At 42.2% G+C, this 24,091-nt stretch overlaps 1 protein-coding gene across 3 annotated transcripts in view; it reads right to left on the reverse strand.

The window, feature by feature from the left end:
- The window catches only part of SLC38A9 (solute carrier family 38 member 9), a 246,550-nt gene that overhangs the window by 82,466 nt on the left and 139,993 nt on the right, over nucleotides 1-24,091 (reverse strand). For all 3 annotated transcript variants that reach the window (XR_008400608.1, XM_053701283.1, XM_053701285.1), the window contains exon 5: nucleotides 4,279-4,449. Coding sequence is in view for 2 of the 3 variants with exons in the window: in XM_053701283.1 (XP_053557258.1) it covers nucleotides 4,279-4,449 (171 nt within the window). In the remaining variant the exon portion in view is untranslated. The remainder of the gene's footprint in view (nucleotides 1-4,278; nucleotides 4,450-24,091) is intronic.

Consider the following 24,091-nt stretch of genomic DNA (forward strand, 5'->3'; position numbering starts at 1 on the left):
CGTTGACATCCCCACTAGATCTGCAAAACACGTCCTCCGCGGCTATGACGGAGCAATAAAAATAGTTAACGCTTGCTCCTGCTTGATGCATGCCACTACACGAGGTAGAAGTGGCAACGGTGGAAATATGTAAACTAGGTTGAATCCCCAAGGCACTGCTAAGGCATCTATCAGTTCCGCCTGGGGATCCCTGGACCGTGACCCGTATCTGGGTAGCTTGAAGTTGAGTCTGGACGACATAAGGTCTATCTCCGGAGTCCCATAACTGTTGCAAATCTCCGCAAACACTTCAGGGTGAAGAGACCATTCCCCCGGATGAAACGACTGTCTGCTGAGAAAATCCGCTTCCCAGATGTCCACACCCGGGATGTGTATCGCTGATAGCGAGCAGTCGTGGGCCTCTGCCCACTCCAGAATCCAAAATACTTCCCTCATGGCTAGGGAGCTTCTTGTTCCCCCCCTGATGGTTGATGTAAACCACCAAGGTAATATTGTCCGACTGGAAACTGATGAACTTGGACAAACCCAGGAGGGGCCTAGCCCCCAGAGCATTGAAGATCGCCCGAAGTTCCAGAATGTTGATCGGTAGAAGAGACTCCTTCCGATTCCACCTGCCCTTTGGCACCCCAAACCACTCCCCAACCTGAGAGACTCGCGTCTGTAGTCACAATCTCCCAAGATGGTCTGAAGAAGGATGTCCCCTGGGACAGCTGATCTGGATGGAGCCACCAAGAGAGAGATTCCCTCAACCCATTGTCCAGGGAGATCGTTGGGATAGGTCCAAATGATCAACGCTCCACTGCCTCAGCATGCACAGCTGAAGAGGCCGGAGATGGAATCTGGCGAAAGGAATTACATCTATAGTGGATACCATGAGCCCAATCACCTCGATATCCGGGCCACTGATGGCCTTGAGGAGGACTGAAGGGCAAGACAGCTGGAGACAATCTTGTGATGTCTCTGGTCTATTAAGAATATTTTCATCGCTATAGAGTCTAATATTGTGCCCAGGAACTCCACTCTGGTACTGGGAACCAGATAACTCTTTCCTGAGTTTATCTTTCATCCATGAGATCGCAGAAGGAAAAGAGCTCTCGAATGGTCCTCTGCCAGTCGGTAGGACGGAGCCTGAACCAGGATGTCATCCAGATAAGGAGCAACTGCTATCCCTCAGGATCTCGCCACCGCGAGCAGAGCTCCCAGAGTCTTCGTGAAGATTCTTGGAGCAGAAGCCAGCCCAAAGGGAAGAGCTACAAACTGGAAGTGCTGATCCAGAAAGGCGAACCTTAAGAACCTGAAGTGATCCTTGTGTATTGGCACATGAAGGTAAGCGTCCTTCAAATCTATCGTAGTCATAAACTGACCCTCTTGAACTAGGGGCAGTATAGACCTTATTGTCTTCATTTTGAACGATGGAACCGACAGAAACTTGTTCAAGCACTTTAGGTCCAGAATCAGGCTTAATGTGCCTTCCTTCTTTGGTACCACGAAAAGGTTTGAATAGTACCCTAGAGCCCTTTCTGCTAGAGGTACCGGTACAATTACTCCTATAGAGGAGAGATCCCTCACGCACTCTAGAAATGCATTCCGTTTATCTAGTTGTGATGATAGATTTGACAAAAGGAATCTGCCCCTGGGAGGATGAGTTTTGAAACCTATCCTGTAACCCTGGGCAACAACTTCCAGAACCCAAGGATCCTGGACGTCTCTCATACAAGCCTCAGCGAAAAGAGATAGTCTGCCCCCTACGAGATCCATAGATGTATCAGGGGATGTCCCTTAATGTCGATTTTGTCTTGGCGGGCTTCTTGCTCTGCTTGGCTTTATTCCAAGATTGAGAATGTTTCCAATATCCCTTGGACTGCTCGTTTTTAGCGGCAGGCTGCTGTCGTTGGGACTTTTCCGAACAAAAGGGACGAAAATTAGGACCCTTAGGTTTATTCTTCTTATACTGCGGTAGAAAGGCACCCTTGCCCCCCCCCCGTGACTGTGGATATGATAGAGTCCAGGCCTAGACAGAAAATAATCTTTCCCTTAAATGGAAGGGAAAGCAATCTAGGATTTGGACGTCATATCAGTAGACCACGACTTCAACCACAGAGCCCTCCGGGCCAGAACAGGAAAGCCTGATGTCTTAGCATTCAAGCGAATTATCTGCATATTAGCATCACAAATAAACGAATTAGATACCCTCAGGGTTATCTATCTCTGATAGAGAGTCACACCAATAGGTAGCGGCTCCCGCCAGCTCAGCAACCGTGGCTGCAGGTTAAAACATGAACCCTGTGTGCAGAAACAACTTTCTTAACAGGGTCTCTAATTTCTTATCCATGGGTTCCTTAAACGACGAACTATCCTCAAGCGGGATAGTGGTGCACATAGCAAGCATGGAGATAGCTCCATACACCTTAGGGACAGATCCCCACAATTCTAGCTGAGAGTCTGGAACCGGGAACAATTTTTTAAACGCAGAAGAAGGGGGAGAAAGACTATCCAAGTCTCTCTCATTCATTCTTAATAATATTTGCCATTTTTACAGGAACCGGGAAAGTCTGGGGCACTACCATGTCCTCATAAACTTTATCATGCTTAGGAATAGAAGGTTCCTCCGGTAACTTCGGTTCTGGAACCTCTAAAGTAGCCAATACCTCTTTTAATAAAAAGTGTAAGTTTGGTTCCTCCGCAGCCGGAGGTTTAGAGGCCGCAGATTCTGACCCAGAGAGAGAGTCCTCCAAAGTATCTGAATCCTCTGCATCAGCGGATAATCTAGTCTCAGATACATCCAATGGAGTAAATGACCCCTGGGAAGGATAGCAATGTTTAACCTTTCGCTTGCACTTAGCCGGGCGAGGTAAAGCAATAAAGTCTGCAGATACCGCCGTTTGCAACTGCTCAGCAAAATCAGGCGGCAACATGGCCCCTCCTGCAGGAGGATTAGAAGTGCACTAGGGAGCTGCATGTGTAATCAGAGATGAGTGTAGAGAACGCACCTTGCGGGATGGAGAACCCTCAGAGGTTGACGGCTCAGGTTTACTAAACATCTTATTTCTTTTAGAGATCACTATTTTATTGAGGCATGTGGAACATAGTTGAGCAGGCGGATATACCAAAGCCTCCTCACAATATTAGATTTAGGTAAAGAGGGAGTAGTCCTCCATAGCTTGCGCCTTTAATATGGACTTATAGCAAACATTAAATGGCACCTTTATACTCCCAATGGCCGGGCACCACCACCTCCTAAGACCCAAGCCAACAGAGAAACCACTTTCGTCTCCTGCAACCGACGGTCAGGAAAGGAAGAGAATGAGGCCACACCCGGTCACATGGAGTGCCATGCAGGACCGCCCCTGCAGCCGAACAAGCGTGCCGAACTAAACAGGCTGCGCAGTAATCAAAGTGAATGAAGAACTTGACTGTTAACACATTGCCAGAGGCACATCTCTTACATGTGGCAGCAAAAAAACACAATAAAGCAATCAAGTATACATCCCCCCCTGTTCAATAATCACCTTCCGGAGATATTAACTCTTGATTCTATACAGATAAAAGGAGCCACACTGTGAGCCTGTCTTCTTGCATTATCATTACATATATAAAAAAATGAAACAATCTTACCAAAATCAACGCCGTGGAACAGGAACACAGCCTCTCAAGTTTGACAGTGTGTAGCATCGCTACAGACATGGACTTGAGTGAAGAAATCAGGCAGTGAAACTCGTCAACACTGATTGCTTAAGGAGCTGTTACTACGAGTCTGGATAGTTTCGCAGAAAGACTCTCCCTGCATCTCCAGACCCTAACATTCATCAATGCTTTCACTAAGAGGCTGACAAGACTACTTAAAACTCCAGTCCCATTCCGAAGAGTACTGCCCTTCATAAGAGACTACTCCGAATTCTTCCGACACTTCTCTGCCATCCTCCTGTGACGAAAGGCAAAGAATGACTGGGGGATGAGGGGAGTGGGGGAGGTATTTAAGCCTTTGGCTGGGGTGTTTTTGCCTCCTCTTGGTGGCCAGGTTCTGTATTTCCCACAAGTAATTAATGGAGCCGTGGACTCTCCTCTTCCATTAGATGGAAACAGCAGCTAGCTCCCAGTAGAGTGTTGCTGCGCCTGAACCTACCCTAAGTACGATTTACACTTCAGAGAACAAAGTAAATTAAACAGAAGTAAATTGAAGAGTTTTCTAAAATTGCACACTCTGAACCATGAACGTGTCATTTTGACTCTCATGTCCCTTTTACTTTAAAATCCTCAATAGTTATACTTAATACTTACTGTAAATAAACTTTCCAGTGTTGAACAGGAAATTGGACATCAGTACCCAGTACACAATCATGGCTCCAACAAGAGAAACTAAAGAGAATATGAGACTAGACCAGTGTCCAAAGGCTCCAAAATAATACTGACAAACATCTGGGAATTCCCAACTTGAAGTATCCGTGAAAGCTGGAAAAAAGATCAGACAACAAGCAAACACACATTAGAATGTGAATATTAAGATTTTATTTCAAAATTAGGAATTTTTTACCATTACTTTTAGAATATTTTAACCAGTGTGATTATTTGAAATTAAAGGAACAGTCAACACCAGAATTACCCATTCTCCAGTTTTGCATAACAACACAGTTATAATAATACACATTTGTTGGATAGAATAGTCAGAGAGGTCACGGATTTAGACAGAAATTGCACTTTACAGTTGAAATATTCATGAAGACAAACGCACCTTGTTCATTACACAATATTCTTCAGATTTCTATTCTATATGCCATATTCTGAAGAAATATTTTCTATTATTGCATGGCGATAGGGATCTCAAGAGTATTGTTGAACAGGGCTTCAAATGTGTAAATTCAAAAAATGTCACTTTAGGGAACATTCTCTCTCCCAAACAGTTACCTTGCAAAGAACCCACAATGACATGGTTAAGTGTCAATGGCACATACAAGTGTGGAGTCTCGAGATGCAAAGCTTGCGAATATTTGACAGAGAGTAGAGAATTTAAATCCCATGTTACCCAACAGTCTTTTCAAATTAAAGGTTGCATAAAATGTTCCACTTCCTATGTGGTATATCTTATCAAATGCACTGCCCATCGTTGCCAATATGTGGGCATGACAACCAGGGACATATGCACCCGAATACGGGAACATTTAGGGTACATTAAAAATGATAAAACATGTTTGGCCCTTTCACGTCATTTTATGGAGGTCCATAACAAGGATGTCAGTGCATTCAGATGGAAAGCTATCAAAGCAATTAGACAACCTTCAAGAGGAGGTAATAAAGAAAGCCTTCTGGCTAAGCAGGAACTTTACTGGATACACAAATTACAAACTCACACCTAGATTACGAGTTATGCGCGCTATAGGGAAATTAACGAACGCAACAAACATATTTAACCCCCTATAGCGCAGCCATTACAAGTTTTCAAACAGCCGGCTTGTGCGTGCGATATGGTGCTTTTAAGCTCCATACCGCACAAAATACAAGAGCTGTTTTGACGTGCTCGTGCACGCTTCCCCCATAGACATCAATGGAGAGAGCGGGTTAGAAAAAAGCCTAACACCTGCGATCGCAGAATTAAAAGCTCCGTAACGCAGCCCCATTGATGTCTATGGGGAAAATAAAAGTTACTTTAAACCTAACACAAACCCTGAATCTAAACACCCCTAATCTGCTGCCCCCGACATCGCCACAACCTACCTACAGTTATTAAAACCTAATCTGCCGCTCTCGATATCTCCGCCCTCTAAATAGTTATTAACCCCTAATCTGCCGCTCCCGATATCGCTGCCACTGTATTAAAGTTATTAACCCCTATTTCGCCGCACACCAACATCGCCGCCACTATATTAAAGTTATTAACCCCTATTCTGCCGCTCCCCGACATCGCCGCCACTAAATAAAGGTATTAACCCCTAAATCTCTGGCATCCCACATAACTACCACTAAACAAACCTATTAACCCCTAAACCGCCAGTCCCCACATCGCAACAACCTAAATTAAACTATATTAACCCCTAAACCTAACCCTATTGTAACCCTAACACCCCCTAACTTTAACATAATTAAAATAGAGCTATATTAAAGTTACAATTATTAACTAAATAATACCTATTTAAAACTAAATACATACTTACCTGTGAAATAAAACCTAAGCTAGCTACAATATAACTAATAGTTATATTGTAGCTAGCTTAGGTTTTATTTTTATTTCACAGGTAAGTTTGTATTTATTTTAACTAGGTAGACTAGTTAGTAAATAGTCATTAACTATTTACTAATTACCTAGTTAAAATAAATACAAACTTACCTGTGAAATAAAACCTAAGCTGCCTTACACTGAAACCTAAAATTACAAAAAATTAAAAACCTACCATTACAAAAAAAAAACAACGAAATTGTACAAAACAATAAAAATTATTCTTTTGGGGGCACTTAAAAGAGCCTTTTGTCGGGCATTGCCCTAAAGTTAACAGCTCTTTTGCTACAAAACAAAATAAACACCCCATAACAATATACAAACCCCCACCCCCGAAACCCACAAAATAAAAATAAAGTAAAATCTAATCTACCCATTGCCTTGAAAAGGGCATTTGTATGGGCATTGCCCTTAAAATGGCATTTAGCTCTTTTGCCACCCCTAATCTAAAAATAAAAATCCACCCCAAAACGAAAAAAATATATTACACAAAATAACAAACAAATTATCAAAAATAATAAAATCTATTGCTATTCTAATACCCATTTAAACCCCCCCAAAAAAAACCTAATCTAGAATAAATTACCAATAGCCCTTAAAAGGGACTTTGTAGGGCATTGCCCTAAGTTAAACAGCTCTTTTAGCTGATTTTTTTTACAAAGACCCACTAACATTACAAACCCCACCCCCCTCAAACCCACAAAATAAAAAAAACTATCTAAAAAACCTAATATACCCATTGCCCTGAAAAGGGCATTTGTATGGGCATTGCCCTTAAAAGGGCATTTTGCTCTTTTGCTGCCCAAAAAAAAAAACACACACCCAAAAAACCCTTAAAAAAACCTAACACTAACCCCCAACGATCCACTTACAATTTTTGAAGTCCTGCTTAAACGATCTTCATCCAGGCGGCGAGAAGTCTTCATCCAGACGGCCTCTTCTATCTTCATCCAGGCGGCGAAGTCCTCATCTAGGCGGCGAGAAGTCTTCATCCAGACGGCATCTTCTATCTTGATCCTGGCGGCGCAGGTCCATCCTGAAGACATCAGGCGCGAAGCCTCCTCTTCATATGGTCGCCACCGTACACTGAATCTTCAATGCAAGGGAGCCGTTTCAAAATGGCGTCCCTTGCATTCCTATTGGCTGAAAAATTTGAATCAGCCAATAGGAATTAGAGCTGCTAAAATCCTATTGGCTGTTCAAATCAGCCAATAGGATTAAAGCAGCTCTCATTCTATTAGATGATTAATTCAGTGTACGGCGGAGACCGTATGAAGAGGATGCTCCGCGCCGGAGTTCTTCAGGATGGACCTGTTCCGCTCCGCCGGGATTAAAATAGAAGAATGAAGACTTCGCTGTCTGGATGAAGATAGAATAGGCCGCCTGGATGAAGATCGTTCAAGCGGGACTTCAAAAACTGTAAGTGGATTGTCGGGGGTTAGTGATAGGTTTTTTGGGTGTTTTTTTTTTTTAGATTAGGGTTTGGGCAGTAAAAGAGCTAAATGCCCTTTAAGGGCAATGCCCATACAAATGCCCTTTTCAGGGCAATGGGTAGATTAGTTTTTTTTAGAATTAGGTTTTTTATTTTGGGGGTTGGTTGGGTTTTACTGTTGGGAGGGTCTATGTATTTTTTTCAGGGAAAAGAGCTGATGTCTTTGAGACAATGCCCCACAAAAGGCCCTTTTAAGGGATATTGGTAGTTTATTGTAGGCTATGGGTTTTTTTTTATTTTGGGTGTTTTTTTTAAAAATTTTAATAGGGCTATTAGATTAGGTGTAATTCTTTTTTAATTTTGATAATTTCGTTTGTTATTTTTCGTAATTTAGTGTTTGTTTTTTTTGTATTTTAGTATTTTTAAATTTTTTGTAATTAAATACTTTGTAATTTTTATAGTAGTGTTAGTTTAATTTTAGTTTAATAATTATATTAGTTTAATTGTTAGTTTAAACTTCTTTTAATATGACAGTTAAGTTTTAATTTAATTTAAGATAGGGAAATTGTAATTTTAATATAAAGTTAGGGGGGCGTTAGGTTTAGGGGTTACTAGTTTAATTTAGTTTATTGCGATGTGGGAGGCTTTTGGTTTAGGGGTTAATAGTTTACTTTAGTATATTTTGTTGTGGGTAGCTTGCGGTTTAGGGGTTAATAGGTTTATTATAGTGATGGCAGTGTAGGGCTTAATAACTTTAGTACAGTGGGGGCGATGTGGGCGGACGATAGATTAGGGGTTAATAATATTTAAATAGTGTTTGCGATGCGGGAGGGGGGTGGTTTAGGGGTTAACTTTATTCTAGTGGTGACGATGTGGGGGAGCGGCAGAATAGGGGTTAATAATTATTTTTAGGGAGCGGCAGATTAGGGGTTAATAAGTTTAATATAGTATTTGCGATGCGGGAGGGCCTCAGTTTAGGGGTTAATAGGTAGTTTATGAGTGTTTAGTGCACTTTGTAACACTTTATTAGTTTTATGTTACAGTTTTGTAGCGTAAAACTCATAACTACTGCTTTTAGATTGCGGAACGGATCTTGTCGGTATAGGCTGTAACTAGGGCTGCAACTAACGATTATTTTCATAATCGATTAATCGGCCAATTATTTTTTCGATTAATCGACTAATCGGATAAAAAGAGAATCAATAATAGTTTTCTATGTTTTAAATAAAATCCACATAATGAGTGTTACAAATATAAACTTCAGACTAAAACTTTACATTAACACAACTGTTTCTAAAAATTTTAAGCAGCAGAGCACAGTTTTTTATAATTAAACAAAACAAAACCACAAACTGTTTGAAAAAGAGGTAGAACTAGAAAGAGTTAGACTATCACTGTTAATAACATTTTGTTATTCACTCTTTCAGAAACTTTGCATTGAAATGCAAAAATCTCAACATGTCCACATGCTTCTGGCTAAGGCTGGTTCTGTTTGCAGCTATATTTCCTGCAGCAGAGAAAAGGCTGTTGAGGTGTATAAGTAGGGTTTTGCCAATTTCACCAAAGTGGGATATTTATCTTTGTTAGCTCTTCACCAATGCTAAGTGTTTTCTACCTTGGCAAGGGGCCTCTCAATAAAGTAACCATTGACTTCATTCTAACATAAAAATATCTTGAATATCTATATGCAGTGGTAAATAACCAGCTATAAGGTTAGGGGAAATATCTAGTCCGCTCTAAAAATAACGGATATATACTTATAAAGGTTGAATCTGGTACCTATTATCACAATTTATTAAAAATTTAAAAAAACTATAAAAAACAAATCAAAAGCACTTACACATTTATTTATACAGTACATATAATCAGCAATAGCAAGCAATACGCTAATAATTGTGCAAACAGATAATAGTGCACATCAATTTAAATAACTCCCATCAATCTAGGGGCAAGGTGTAAACAACAAGCTTGGCACTATACCATGAAAAGCATAGTTCCAAATCACCAGATTTAATATAAACAATCCAAATGATGACTATTATATCTGGGTTGCACATAAGCCAGGGGTAGTTGTAAACGTATACTGTCCTGAAAAAGTGAAAAGTAGACGTCTGTAGACATCCTTTAGGCTAAGGACATAACCATAAAACACAATACCATGTGCAGGAGTTCATTGGAGTGAAGCAGCTGGTGTTGTGCACAGACCAACTAATTGCAAACCAACTAGTCGATTAATCGATTATGAGATTGGTTGACAACTATTTTCATAATCGATTATTATCGATTATGACGATTAGTTGTTGCAGCTCTAGCTGTAACGCAAGCTTTTTAGCCTGACCGCAAAACTCATAATGGCAGCGCTATGGAAGTCCCATGAAAAAGCATCATTTTTACGTGTGCGGGACTGACATTGCGGTACAGGCTAAAAGGCTTGCGGTACAGCTATACCGACAAGACTTGTAATGTCTGCGGGGCTGTTTTAACGCTGAATTGGCAATTTTTTCAGCATTAAAACACAAACGCAAAACTTGTAATCTAGGTGTCAGTTTCCTAATGGATATAATTTGGAGTTTGATATTATTAACCATTGGTATTAAATAAAGTGCAACAATAACTTGCTTACCACTATGGCGTTTCGCCGTACTGTTTTGGTGTCTGCCGTGGACAAGCCAAGGTATTATATTATATATATTGGATTATATGTTATGTTTTGTTTTATAATTGCATTCCATGTTTATATCTCAAATGGTGCCTTGCTTCCATTACTAACATATGTTATCTTATGGCAGCGTATAGAATAGCCTCTAATCTATTTATCTATACACATTGTAAATTCCATAGCTTGTTAAACTATGTATTTATATCCTGTGAATGTTCTTTAAATTATCCTACACTTATTTTTCATATATCAGCTTATTGAGATGTGATCAAACATTACATATTGTAATATTCATCTTATGTTATGTCTGTTTAGCTGTTTATGTATGCATACCTTTATACTGCCCTCATTTTCTTTGTTTTTTTAATTTTTATTTCTGTCAATAGCTGTGAAGGAGGTGTCTTTTAAACCAGCACTACATAGTGCTTAAACAAATCTATAAATACAGCATCTGCCAAAATGCGTAGGCTCTGTTAGTCCTATGTTTCCTGATATGGCGTATCTTTTAGCCTACATTTAATAAAGTTTGGATTTTTATTTTTAATTAATCCGGTTCCCAGGCTACTCTTTTTTTTTGTCTTTTACCTTGTATCTATGCCTCTGCAAACTGCCCCCTTATTTCAGTTCTTCTGACAGACTTGCATTTTAGCCAATCAGTGCTGACTCCTTGGTAACTTCACGTGCGTGAGCTTAATGTTATCTGTATGACACACATGAACTAACGCCCTCTAGTGGTGCGCAACTATCAAAATGCATTCAGATTAGAGGCGGCCTTCAAGGTCTAAGAAATTAGCATATGAGCCTACCTAGGTTTAGATTTTAACTAAGAATACCAAGAGAACAAAGCAAAATTGGTGATAAAAGTAAATTGGAACGTTGTTTAAAATTACATGTCCTATCTAAATCATGAAAGTTTATTTTTTACTTGACTGTCCCTTTAATAAAATGTGAAAGTGTATCTGAGAAGTAGAGAACAGGACAATTTATTATTATCTTAGTTTTCATATTTATGATCTAAGGGTAGGCTGAGCAGGGGATCGGCTAGTACCTCTGGTATAAGATCAAGGATGACCTGCTCCAGGTCAAGATTTCCATTGGAATTGTTCTTGCCACATAGGCAAGGTAGGTTGTGTACATTTTTTTCTATATTCAGCTTAACATTATTTATGGCTATCTGTAAAAGGGTAGCATTTGCCTTTGTGCTAAGCTTAGTGGTAATGTTAAACAAGAGGTGCAAGGGGTCTGATTTAAAGGGACATGCCACCCACATTTTTTCTTTTATGATTTAGAAAGAGAATGCAATTTTAAACATCTTTCTAATTTACTTATATTATCTAATTTGTTTTATTCTCTTGATATTCTTTGATGAAAAGCATATCTAGATATGCTCACTAGCTGCTGATTGGTTGCTGCACATAGAAGCCTCGTGTGATTGGCTCACCATGTGCATTGCTTTTTCTTCAACTAAGGATATTTAAAAAATGAAGCAAAATAAATAATGTAAAATAAATTGTAATGTTGTTTAAATTTCTATTCTCTATCTGAATCATCGTTAACTGCGCTAGAAGTAAGCTTTTTGCTTGTGTCGAGTAGCGATTGTACGACAAGTTAAAAGTAAACCGTTTTTACTTGCGCGCTAACTCGATGAGCGTAAAAAGACAAACTTTTGAATATTGCACGTACAATAACCTATTCCCCCATAGAACTAACACCCTATTCACACACAAACCCGATCACATATTCTCAAGTGCACTAACTCAACATGAAAATTGAGATATTTCACATCTCAATGTTCTTCACAATATGTTCTATTTTTTAATTTATATATATATATATATATATATATATACAGGGCCGCCATTAGGGGTGAATAGGGTGACTCCTATCAGGGGCCCAGTGGGCCCCATGAGGCAAGCACATACATTTTTTTTTTTTTTTACATTATGGCAGCCACCAGAGGGCGTATTACAAGGAGTAAAGCATTAGCATTTGAGAGGATTTCTAAACGTGTGCACTAAACCACTATGCACAGTGTGAGACAGACTTGGCACTTAAGTTTGTACAGTGTGTGCCAGAGTCAGGCGGCAGATCACTTTCATTTTCAGAGTAGGTAGGACTTAATTATTAAATGTTTTCTTATTTATTTGTGCAATTTCAGATTGTAACTTCAGTGTGGTAGTTGTGTGGTGGGGCCAGGGGTCCATAAAAACTATTTTTTTTTAGCAATATGCAGCAGTGCATTTATGATTTTGAAATTCTATATTTAAAACCATGCAGAAATGTTTCCTCCTCAATACACAAATTGTAGGTGCCCTTTTGGCAGATATTTTTTATTTTATTTATATGTATATATTTTAATTACATTCCAGTTTACTACCCCTTTATGCAAGGACCTTCAAGATGCCAGGAGACATTTTATCTAAGATTTCCCCCCCCTTTTTCAAAAAGCTTTACGAAGGTTACATTGAAATATAGGATCAAATTAGAGGTCCAACATGCCTATGACACAACCTTATAAACATACATAACTAGAAATTGAAATAATCTAGGCACATTTAGGCCTTGAACAGGAAACCAGTTTCTTACATCATATAGTACCATTCTAGAGTGCAAGAGAGGACAAGGAGTCCCATAAGTGGTTGAAATAGAGATTAGGGGTGTGTGGGGGGGGGGGAGAATATTACATATACTGGGGGTATAATGACTGGTGTGGGTCGGTTTAGTCGGAGGACAGGATATTAGGTTTCCAGAGTGTGTAGTGGTCTTGTTTCCAGTCTGCCCAAGTCAATTCAAAGAGGTCAGAGTGACCCAATTTGTAAAAAATATCTCTCTCCATTGTATACAAGTAAGCCATTGAGGTACAGATCTTGGACCAGCTGGGGGGAGATTCTTTTTTCCAGTCACAGGCAATTGAGTGCTTAATGGACATGAAGAGATATATACATAAGTACGCGTGATGTTTTGGTAAAATGTGTACACCTATATGTAAGAGGGCTACAGCAGGCGACCTAGAGAAAGAGATGCCTAATTTGGGCAGGACCTGAAAGCAAGCGTTCCATAAGGGACGAAGTTTAGGACATTCTCACCAAATGTGCAAGGTACTACCCCTCTGACCACAATTTCTCCAGCAGTTGGGCGACGAGCTATGGAACATTTTAAATAGCCTAGTGGGGACAGAATACCAATGTGCTAAAAGTTTATAGAAGGTTTCATATAAGGTGGTGCAGTGAATAGCCTTTTGCGTGAGTTCTATGGTTCGCCCCCATACGTCTGTTGTTACAGAGATCCCAAGCAGGGATTCCCATCGTACAAGATGGGGCGCTGTGCCTGATGATAGAGTATAGCCTAATAGGGTATAATGAAGAGACAAAGGCCTACGAAGTCTGTCCCCCTGGCGCCAAATAGTCTCCCAGGGGGTCAAAGGGCGTGCTAATGTGGGTTTGAAGCCCCAGCTAATCAAAAAGCTTTTGATTCTATGGTATTCAAACGGAAGATAAGGTGGAAGTACAACATCGGCTCCAAGTTGAGAGAGGTGCATAAAGCTAACCTTCGGAGTAGTAAGTCAGAGGTCCGAGACTGTATTAACCCCTAATTGGGCCCATGTTAGAGGGTGGGTGTCCTGCAAACCTGTAAAAAGGCCAGTGAGAGTAGTGATAGGGGAAGGGTGTGGGGTTACATGAGGGAGATGACTGATTTTATTCCAGAAATCTAGGCATTCTCGGATGATGGGATTTACCAGAAGTAACTCTCTGCGGCAATGTTGGGGTGTCCAAATCAAATCTCGTAGGTCTAGATGAATGGGCAGAGAGGCCTGCTCTATAGTTCTCCACCTGCACAGGGAGTGTTTGACCCCCAACTAAGAAACATGGGTGAGCATAGCTCCCTCGTAGTATCTTATCACAGAGGGGGACCCTATCCCTCCACAGTTCTTAGGGAGCTGAAGTGTTTTTTGTGCCACTCTGGGAGGCTTACCTCGCCAAATGTGTTTAGTGATTTCACTTTGAAACTGTAAGAGAATTTGTTTAGGGACCTTGACAGGGAGGCATCGGAACAAGTATGTAAGTCTGGGAAGAAAGGACATTTTCAGGGCTGCTATTCTACCTAGCCATGAGACATGGGTCAGGTTCCAATTTTTGTTTAAAGAGCGAAGTTTCGATAGTAAAGGGAGATAATTATCCTTGACGACTCAATTTAAGTCGCCTGAGAGCTTTACACCTAGTTGTAGAATTGTGGATTCTGTCCAGTTGAAGGGAAACTTGGATTTTAAGGGTTTTAGGATGGAACTCCGGATGCCTTGGGTATAAATCTCTGTTTTCTGTATGTTCAGTTTGTAATAGGAATGGGCATTAAAGTCATCTAAAATTTGCAGGAGTCTGGGGAGAGTGAGAGAAAGGTCCGACGAGAAAAGAGTAACATCATCTGCAAACAAAGTGATCTTATGTGTAGTAGCAAAAAGAGTAAGGCCTTTGATTTGAGGGTCTGCTCTTATCTGCTCAGCTAGTGGCTGAATGGCCAACGCAAAGAGCAAGGGTGACAGAGGGCAACCCTGTCTGGGGCCATTGGTTATATTGAAAGGAGAGGACTGGAAGCCAAGACCCCTCACAAGGGCGGAGGGGGCAGAATAGAGGGCCCTAGTTGCTCTTATTATTTCACTAGGGAACCGAGAGTTCTCGAGAACTTCCCAAAGAAACAGCCAGCGCATTCGGTCAAAAGCCTTTTCAGCATCTAATGAAATAATTGCTAATGGCTTGTGAAGGCTGGAGGAGAGGCTAAGTATGTTTAGTAGCCGTCTAGTGTTATCTCCCTCTTTGGGACAAATCCCACTTGATCTGGGTTAATGAGGTACGGTAAGAGGTTTGCAACTCGATTTGCCAAAAGTTTTGAAAAAAACTTTATATCGGTATTGATAAGCGATATTGGCCTGTAGCTGGCACATAGGGTGGGGTCTTTGTTGGGCTTTAAAATCGTTATGATAGTAGCTTCAAGAAATTCTTTTTTGAACGAGCCCTCATTCTGAGCTAGATTATAGAGCCTAAGAAGTAAGGGGTAAAGTTCCTGAATAAATGTTTTATAAAAATGAGTTGGAAAACCATCAGGGCCCGGTGATTTAAAGGACTTTGATTTTTTGATGATATGCTGTATTTCAGAAATGGTAAAAGGGGAGGCTAGAGAGTCACGCTGTTCCAAAGAGAGCGCCGGAAGGTTTAAGGACTTTAGATACATGCACACGTAGTCTGGGGAAGTTGAATGGGGATTTCGGAGCTGTTTATATTATACAGATTGGAGTAATATTTAGCAAAAGCTTCACCAATTTCAGATGGAATTTTAAGGAGGGAGTGCTTAGAGCTTATGCTATGGATGCGTGAGGCACCAGTTCTACTTCTGAGTTTGTTAGCCAGAAGGGTGTCTGCCTTATTGCTTTTGTAATAAAACAATTGTTTTAATTTGGTTAAATTTGTTTGGGACCTTTTTAGTTCAATTTGGGAGATATGATTCTTGAGATTGGTAATTTGTACTGCTAAGGGAGTCGATGGAGTGGGTCTATTTTGGGATTCCAGGACTCTCAGCTTAACGTGAGCCTATGATAAAGTTAGCCCCGCTTACTTTCTAAGGTTCACCTGCTTGCTTATGATGATCCCTCTGATGCTCGCCTTTGCGGCACCCCACAAGGTGTCATCTCTAACTAGAGCATTATCCTTGGCATATATGAAATGTTTAATTTCTGTTCGTAAATCTTCCCTAAATGGGAAGTCACTTCGGAGATGGTTGGGCATTCGCCAGGTGGGTCTCGTAGTTGAAGTGTTTGTCGAAATAATGTCAGCGAGGACACAATCATGGTCTGACCAGGGACAAAGTGATATGTTGGCTTTTGTGATAAGGTCTAGCGAATCTGCAGTGGAGAAAATGTAATCTAGTCTAGCGTATTGCTTATGTGGTTGTGAATAATGCATGTAATCTCTGTCCCTAGAGTGGGTCGCTCTCCATATATCATAGTAGCCCGAGCAGAACATAAGTTTGCGAAACCTGGTGGCTAGTCTGTCAGCAGAGGGTATGTCTTATTCGTGTCAGAAGATTTTCTCTCCACCCTAGGTTCCCAAACCATGTTAAAGTCTCCTGAGATAATGACTCTACCTTGCTTGACCTGGTCTAATGTGTGGAGGAGTATATGTTTCAGGTATTTAGGTTGGTAAGTGTTTGGCAGACTGATGCTAGCGTGTAAAGAACGTGGTTAAGTTTACAGATCAGGATAACGCATCTGGGTTGTGGATCTTTGATAGTCAGTATGGGCTCAAAGGCGAGTCGCCTGTGGAGTAGGATGGCAGTACCTCTGCTTTTTTAGAGAAAGTGGCATATTCTATATGCGTGTATGACTTTGAGGAAAATCTGAGGGGTTCATTTGTTAGCCAATGTGTTTCCTGTAGGAACACAATGTCCGGATTGTGGTGCTTCAGCGATCGTGATAGGAGGCTACGTTTAAAAGGGGAATTAAGGCCTCTAACATTGTGGGTAAGAAGTCTAAGAGTGGGCCTGGCCATGTACTAAGATACCGAGGTAGAAGATGCTAGGTACTATAGTCACTCAGTATGGGGTAAGAGGTAAAGAGGAAAGGAGGAAGAGGGGAAGGGTGAAAGGCACTAAAGAGTGCCTAAAGTGCGGTGGAAATAGTCCACCTCAAAAGAGCCCTAAAATGGACTTCCAGATGGGGGAGGTGAACCTGATGTACAAGAGCAAGTAAAGGAGGGCCAGAACGCCAGCCCCGCTCCAATACAACTACAACAAGGTAATAAGTGCGAAACATGACAAAATGAGGTAAACAGTGGAAAACAGTGCAACAAAACAAAATATAGCAACAAGTATAGATATCATGCACATTAGTGCTTTCCTGAATAGATATCAAAAAACCTCTTTAACTATCGATCGGGCGCTCCTGCCCGGCCAGCATATTTCAGCAGGAACATACAATTATAGGTCTAGAAGGACTGATAACCGAGTTAGTAAGTCAGGCAGTAGGCCCAGAGAGGCCAAGAGAGTCTTGTGGTTTCTGCACCTTGGGGTGATTCAGTCTTTGATCTTTAGCTAACCACTCTGGAGCTGAAGCTCGTAATTTAGGCTGCGAAGGAGGTTGCGTAGGTGGGGATTCTAGAAAGAGGCACCAAGATGTGAGTAGTGACAAACCTTGTGAAGGAGTGGTGACTGTAATTGACTGGTTATCCTTGGAGATGAAAAGCCTAGTTGGATAGCCCCATCTATACCTGATATTAGCTTTGCGTAGATCAGAAGTAATGGGCTGGAATTGCCTTCTTTGTTGAAGGGTGTGGGCGGACAGGTCAGGGAGGAGCTGAACCTCGCTAAACCTGTCACTAAGGCTTGGTTTTTTAAATGCGGCTTGCATCAAACGGTCTTTGTATAGGAAGCTATGAAAGCATACAATAACGTCCCTTGGCTTGTCTGAGGTCACTGTCCTAGGGCGAAGGGCTCTATGAGCTCTTTCCATCGTACACATTAGTCCATCTGGGGAGCCCACTAGTTCCTGGAAAAGAGCCTGCAGGAATTCTTTGCAAGTCAGGCGGAGAGACAGATTCCGGTATACCACGAAGCCTTATATTGTTGAGCCTAGCTCTGTCCTCCACATCTGCAAGTTTCGACTCGAGTTGTGAGATTTGTTTGGCTAGATTTTCAGAGTAAGCCAGGAGATTAGATTGATCTACAACAATATCGTCCTGTTTGCGCTCCAGCGCATCCACTCTTTCTCCAATTTCAGAAATCTCTTTCTTCAACTCTGCCGAGCTTCGTTGAATTTCTTGGGTTATGGAACGGGTTTGAGTTGCCAGCAACTTCTTAAGTGAAGACTCCGTGATAAAGTGTAGTGAGGCGGTAACAGAATGTGTACTAGATAACGATTCTTCATCCTGAGAGTCAGGGTTACTCATCTCCCCACCAGGGTCTAGGTTCGGCTCCTTGGCCGTCTGCGCAAAATGATCAAACACTATTTTTTTTGGTTTAGTGTTGGACTTGAGATGTTTCCTGGCATAATGAGGCATTGTAAATGTTTCACAATTACCTGTGGGGGGGGAACTGATAGCAGCCCGATATGCAACTCTAAGGAAAATACACCACTGTTTAAAGGGAAAGAAGCAGGTTAATAGCACATATACAATGACAGTTCTAGCTCAACATATTTGTATATAGAGCGGGGCCGGGCAGTGTTTCACATTAGGAACTACATCACAAAGTTAATAGAAACTCCAGTTCTCATAAGACACCCTGTAGGCACCTGGACTTGGTAAGTGAGCTGATACGGGACCAACACAGGTGGATAGCTAGAAATACTATATTACCAGACTCTAACAGCGTGTGAAGCTCTTCACTTAACTAGGGTCAGTAGGTCCCCTCTTGACTTGGGGCAGGGGATACGACTCGAAGGAAGGGGAAAAGGAGAGGGGAAGTGACCAACCCAGACAAGCTGGGCCGGAACAGGAGAGTCTCGAGGGGGGGGGGCAATTCAGTACAGTATAGTAAGTTAAATTACAGAATAGAGGACAGGTCAGGAGGCCCACAAGAGGAAAATAAGGGGTTAGTGTAAGTAAGGAGAGAGGTTACTCAATGAGCTATCAATAGAATCAGTTAGGCTGTAGTGTAAAAAGGATAGGACACTAGGCAGTGCACAAATTGATTGCTACTCGGCAATCTCTGGTGGGCCCCCTTTCGCCTCGGGGCTCAAAGGGGTACGACCTGGAGGAAGGGGAAAGAGGAAGAGAGCAGCTCAGGCACACTGAGTCGGAAAGGGGGAAGCTCAAGGGGGCCCTCCAGTGAGCAAATTCACAATTAACACCCACAGTGAGACTGCAGAAAAAACAAGGTGTATAACAAGCTGGTTAGTAGTACTGTGCGTAGAATGGATAACCTGTGTGGGAAAACTGTAAAAAAACACTCCACTTTGGACTAAGGCCCCAAAGACAAAGCTGACGCAGCAGCCAAAACAATATTTCTCTGATGAGTGGGGCAAGTCAGTTGCATAAATCAGCAATTGTAGTAACTGCTAAACTTGTTAAACCCGAGTGCTTTATGGGAATAATGTGAGCGTCCATTCCAATACCACAACTGAGGGCAAGGGGGAAAAGAGAGTGAATGTGAGGTCAGCTCTGATATCTCCAATGGTGGGAAAGAGGCACAGGGAAGAGAAGAACAAATGTCTGCAACCTCTTCCTCTATGAAGTGCAGGTATTGGGTATTAGTAGTAGAATGAAGACCTGTGTTGAGGGGGGTGAATTCACAAATATGTTTAGACTGTGTGGTCTTAAGGGAGTAGCGGCAGTTCCAGCAGGCCTCATTAAATTTATATGAGTCAGGAGAAAGAGCCCAAAGCTAGATGTAGCGCTTATGTAGTGAGCGTGTGGGCTTATTCATAATTGTAGGAGAATGTGGATCAATAATAACTCCCAGACAGTGGCTTAGTTGTGTGATCCAGAGGGAGGATTAAGATGGCCTGCGTGGGGCCCTGAGTGTGTGAGGATTAGTTAGAAGGGAGGGGTCTCGGTTACAGGGTCGTCAACAGCTTGAGTATCAGCAGTCCCGGCAGGCCATGAAAAGCACTCAACCGGGTCGGAACAGTTCTGGAATGCTATGTCGGCCTAATCTTCTCCCGATGGAAGCATGTGGGTTTGTGCTGGAGCGTCACCTTCAGGAGACCGCAAGATGGTCTCCGTTCGCGCCAAGGCTGTAGGAGGAGGGCTCCGGTGCTTCCACTCGGGATCTTCTCTCCCAGGTCTACCGCGTCTTCACGGCTCTCCCACCTCAGCAGATGACTCCTGTCCAGGACGTTTCCCAGAGCACTGTACGGACCAGGAGAGAGATGGTTCTATGAATGTGGGCGCCTGAACTTTTCCTCCGTGTCTGGCTTGCAGCCTCTAGCTGCTACAGAGATTCTTGGCTGGTTCTCACCTTCCTCCACACTTCAGAAACTCCGGAGCGGATCCCCGACCCTCCGGAGGAGTTTGGCTGGTAGCAACTCTGCTGAGGAATCAGGTATGTGGCGATCTGCCGAAGAGGCGATCAGACAAGCCTCTACAAGTTTCTGCCCCAAATAAATTATAGGAAGTGGATCCGTCAGTTTGTATATTCTTCTATTTAGTCCAACTGCCCAAAAGAGACTCTTTATCTAAGATTTTTACTTCTGCATACAATGTTATACTCTTAGGCTAAGATTGCTCAGTGTTGAGACAGGTTAACTTAACACTGTTTAGTTTACACTACAGCTGACAATTTTGAAATACATACAGATAAGCCTAAATCCTGCATTTAACCAGATTTAATGGTATGCGACCTAGTGCCACAGCTTATGGTTCCACCAAGACCATATAGAGTACAGCATTTTCAAAATCCATAAGTACAGCTGACAGATGGGAAAATTTGTACACCAGATTTGAAGTGGTGCTCTTGGTCATGGAAAATGGGAGGGGGGACCCCAAACATATGTCAACCTTTCAAAAGTACTTTTCTTCATCTACCCATTCTAACAGATCAATAATGCACAATTTTGAATTCACAGAAGTATTTTTGTTTGCACATTTACAAATATGATTCTTTAAAAAGTGATCTCTTAATTTCTGCTATTTTTTTGTCATGCATGTCACACACTGTTGATTTAGGGGTTGGCAATGTGCAGAAATTGTACTTCCTGTGAGTGTTGCTGTGGGTGTCTCTATGAGTGTGTATGTATTTTTTTTCTTTGGGTCTCTCTGTGAGGGTTTGTGTATCTGTCTTTATGCATTTTCTGTGGATGTCTCTGTGAGGGTGTGTGTGTATGTATGCCTTTGTTTGTTTTCTGTCGGTGTCTCTCTGTGTTTGTGTATCTTTGTGTGATTTCTGTGGGTGTCTGTAAATGTGTATGTCTTTGTGTGTTTTCTGAGACTGTCTCTGTGGGTGTTTCCTTGGGTGTATGTGCAAGTTTGAGTTTGTGTGTATGTGTGTCCATTATATGTTCCTTTTTAGGACATTTTGACCTTACTACTTATTATTCACATCTTTCTACAGACTTTGAGACTAATGAGACCTTTCTGGAAGTCACCAATAAATTATTGTTTATGCAGCTCAGTGGCCTTCCTTTCAGCCACTGCATGCTGTTGTCATCATATAGATGGCATCTTCCTTGAAAAAAACATAATTTATGCTTACCAGATAAATTCCTTTCCTTTCTGGATAGGGAGAGTCCACGGTTTCATCCTTTACTGTTGGGAAACAACACCAGGAGGAGGCAAAGACACCCCAGCCAAAGGCTTAAATATCCCTCCCACTTCCTCATTACCCCAGTCATTCTACAGAGGAAACAAGGAAAAGTAGGAGAAACATTAGGGTATAAATAGTGCCAGAAGAATAAAATAAATAATATGGCCCCGCCCATAGACAAGAAAAAACAAGCGGGGGGCCGTGGACACTACCTATCCGGTAGGAAAGGAATTTATCTGGTAAGCATAAATGATGTTTTCCTTCCTAAGATAGGGAGAATCCACAGCTATATTCCTTACTGTTGGGAAAACTATACCCAAGCTCCAGAGGACACAATGAATAACAGAAGGGAACAAAAAGGAAAAGGCGGACCCTGTTCTGAGGGCAGCACAGTCTGAAAAACTTTTCTCCTGAAAGCTGCTTCACCTGAAGCAAAAACATCAAACTTGTAAAATTTTGAAAAAGTATGTAAGGAGGACCAGGTAGCCGCCTTACAAATCTGATCCATAGAGGCCTTGTTCTTAAAGGCCCAAGTGGAAGCCACTGCTCTAGTGGAATGAGCCGTTATCCTCTCAGGAGGACGATGTCCCGCTGTCTCGTAAGCTAAGCGGATGACACTCCTTAACCAAAAAGATAGGGAAGTCGAATAACAGAAGGGAACAAAAAGGAAGAGGCGGACCCTATTCTGAGGGCACCACAGCCTGAAAAACTTTTCTCCTGAAAGCTGCTTCAGCCGAAGCAAAAACATCAAACTTGTAAAATTTTGAAAAAGTATGTAAGGAGGACCAGGTAGCCGCCTTACAAATCTGATCCATAAAGGCCTCGTTCTTCAAGGCCCAAGAGGAAGCCACTGCTCTAGTGAAATGAACCGCTATCCTCTCAGGAGGACGATGTCCTGCTGTCTCATAAGCTAAGCGGATGACACTCCTTAACCAAAAAGATAGGGAGGTCGAAGTAGCCTTCTACCCCTTACGCTTCCCCGAATAGACAACAAACAAAGAAGAAGATTGTCTAAACTCCTTAGTAGCCTGAAAATAGAATTTCAAGGTGCGAACAACATCCAAATTGTGAAGAAGGATTAGGACACAAGGAAGGAATCACAATCTCCTGATTGACGTTGCGATCTGACACAACCTTAGGAAGAAAACCTAATTTAGTATGTAAAACTGCCTTATCTGCATGAAAAGATAACAATTTAATGTCAACGGAATGCAGAGGCTCAAATGGAACCTGTTGCAAAATCCGAAGAACAAGATTTAGGCTCCAAGGAGGAGCCCCAGATCTAAACACAGGTCTGATCCAAATTAGAGCCTTAACAAAGGACTGCACGTCTGGAAGTTTAGCCAGTCTCTTGCAATAAAACTGACAGGGCCGAAATCTGTCCCCCCCAGGGAACTAGCAGAAAGGCCCTTCTCTAGCCCCTCCTGGAGAAAAGATAAGATCCTGGCAACCTTAACTCTGTGCCAGGAAAAACCACGCTCTTCACTCCAGAATAAGTAGGTCTTCCACACCTTGTGGTAGATACGCCGAGTAACTGGTTTACGAGCTTGAATAAGAGCATCAATGACCCTCTCAGAGAAACCTCTCTTGGCTAAGACTAAGCGTTCAATCCCCACGCAGTCAGCCTCAGAGAATAAGGATTTTGATGAATAAATGGACCTGGTATCAGCAGGTCTCTGTGACAAGGTAACTTCCACAGAGAAGATGAGGACATCCCCACTAGGTCCGCGAACCACGTCCTTCGCGGCCACGATGGAGCAATCAGTATTACTGATACCCGCTCCTGCTTGATGCGTGCAACCACTCGAGGAAGATGCGGTAATGGAGGAAAAATATATATGAGTTTGAACCTCCAGGGCACTGCTAGTGCATCTATTAGATCCGCTTGGGGATCCCTCGACCTCGACCCATACCGGGGTAGCTTGGTATTGAGACAGGACACCATGAGATCTATCTCCGGTGTCCCCCACTTGCTGCATATCTCTGCAAACACCTTGGGATGGAGGACCATTCCCCTGGATGGAAGGATTGCCTGCTGAGAAAATCCGCCTCCCAGTTGTCCACACCCGGAATGTGGATTGCTGACAGCGAACAGCTGTGGGCCTCCGCCCCTCCAGATACTTCCTTCATCGCCAAGGAACTTCTCGTTCCCCCCTGATGGTTGATGTACGCCACTGAGGTAATATTGTCTGATTGGAACCTGATAAAACCAGAAGTGGCCAAGCTTTCAAGGCCTTGAAGATTGCCCGTAGTTCCAAAATATCGAGGGAGGACTCCTGAGTCCACAAACCCTGTGCCTTCCTGGCACCCCAAACAGCTCCCCATCCGGATAGGCTTCCGTCCAGAGTCACAATCTCCCAGGATGTCCCTTGGGACAGATGATCTGGACAGAGCCAGTAAGAAAGAGATTCTCTCGACCGGCTGTCTAATACAATCTGTTGAGACAGATCTGAATGATCGCCGTTCCACTCCCTCAGCATGCACAGTTGTAAAGGTCTGAGACGGAACCTGCCAAAAGGAATGATGTTCATGCAGGACACCATGAGTCCAATCACCTCCATACACT

The sequence above is a fragment of the Bombina bombina genome, chromosome 2 (genome assembly GCF_027579735.1).
Source record: "Bombina bombina isolate aBomBom1 chromosome 2, aBomBom1.pri, whole genome shotgun sequence".
In the NCBI taxonomy this organism is placed as follows: Eukaryota; Metazoa; Chordata; class Amphibia; order Anura; family Bombinatoridae; genus Bombina; species Bombina bombina.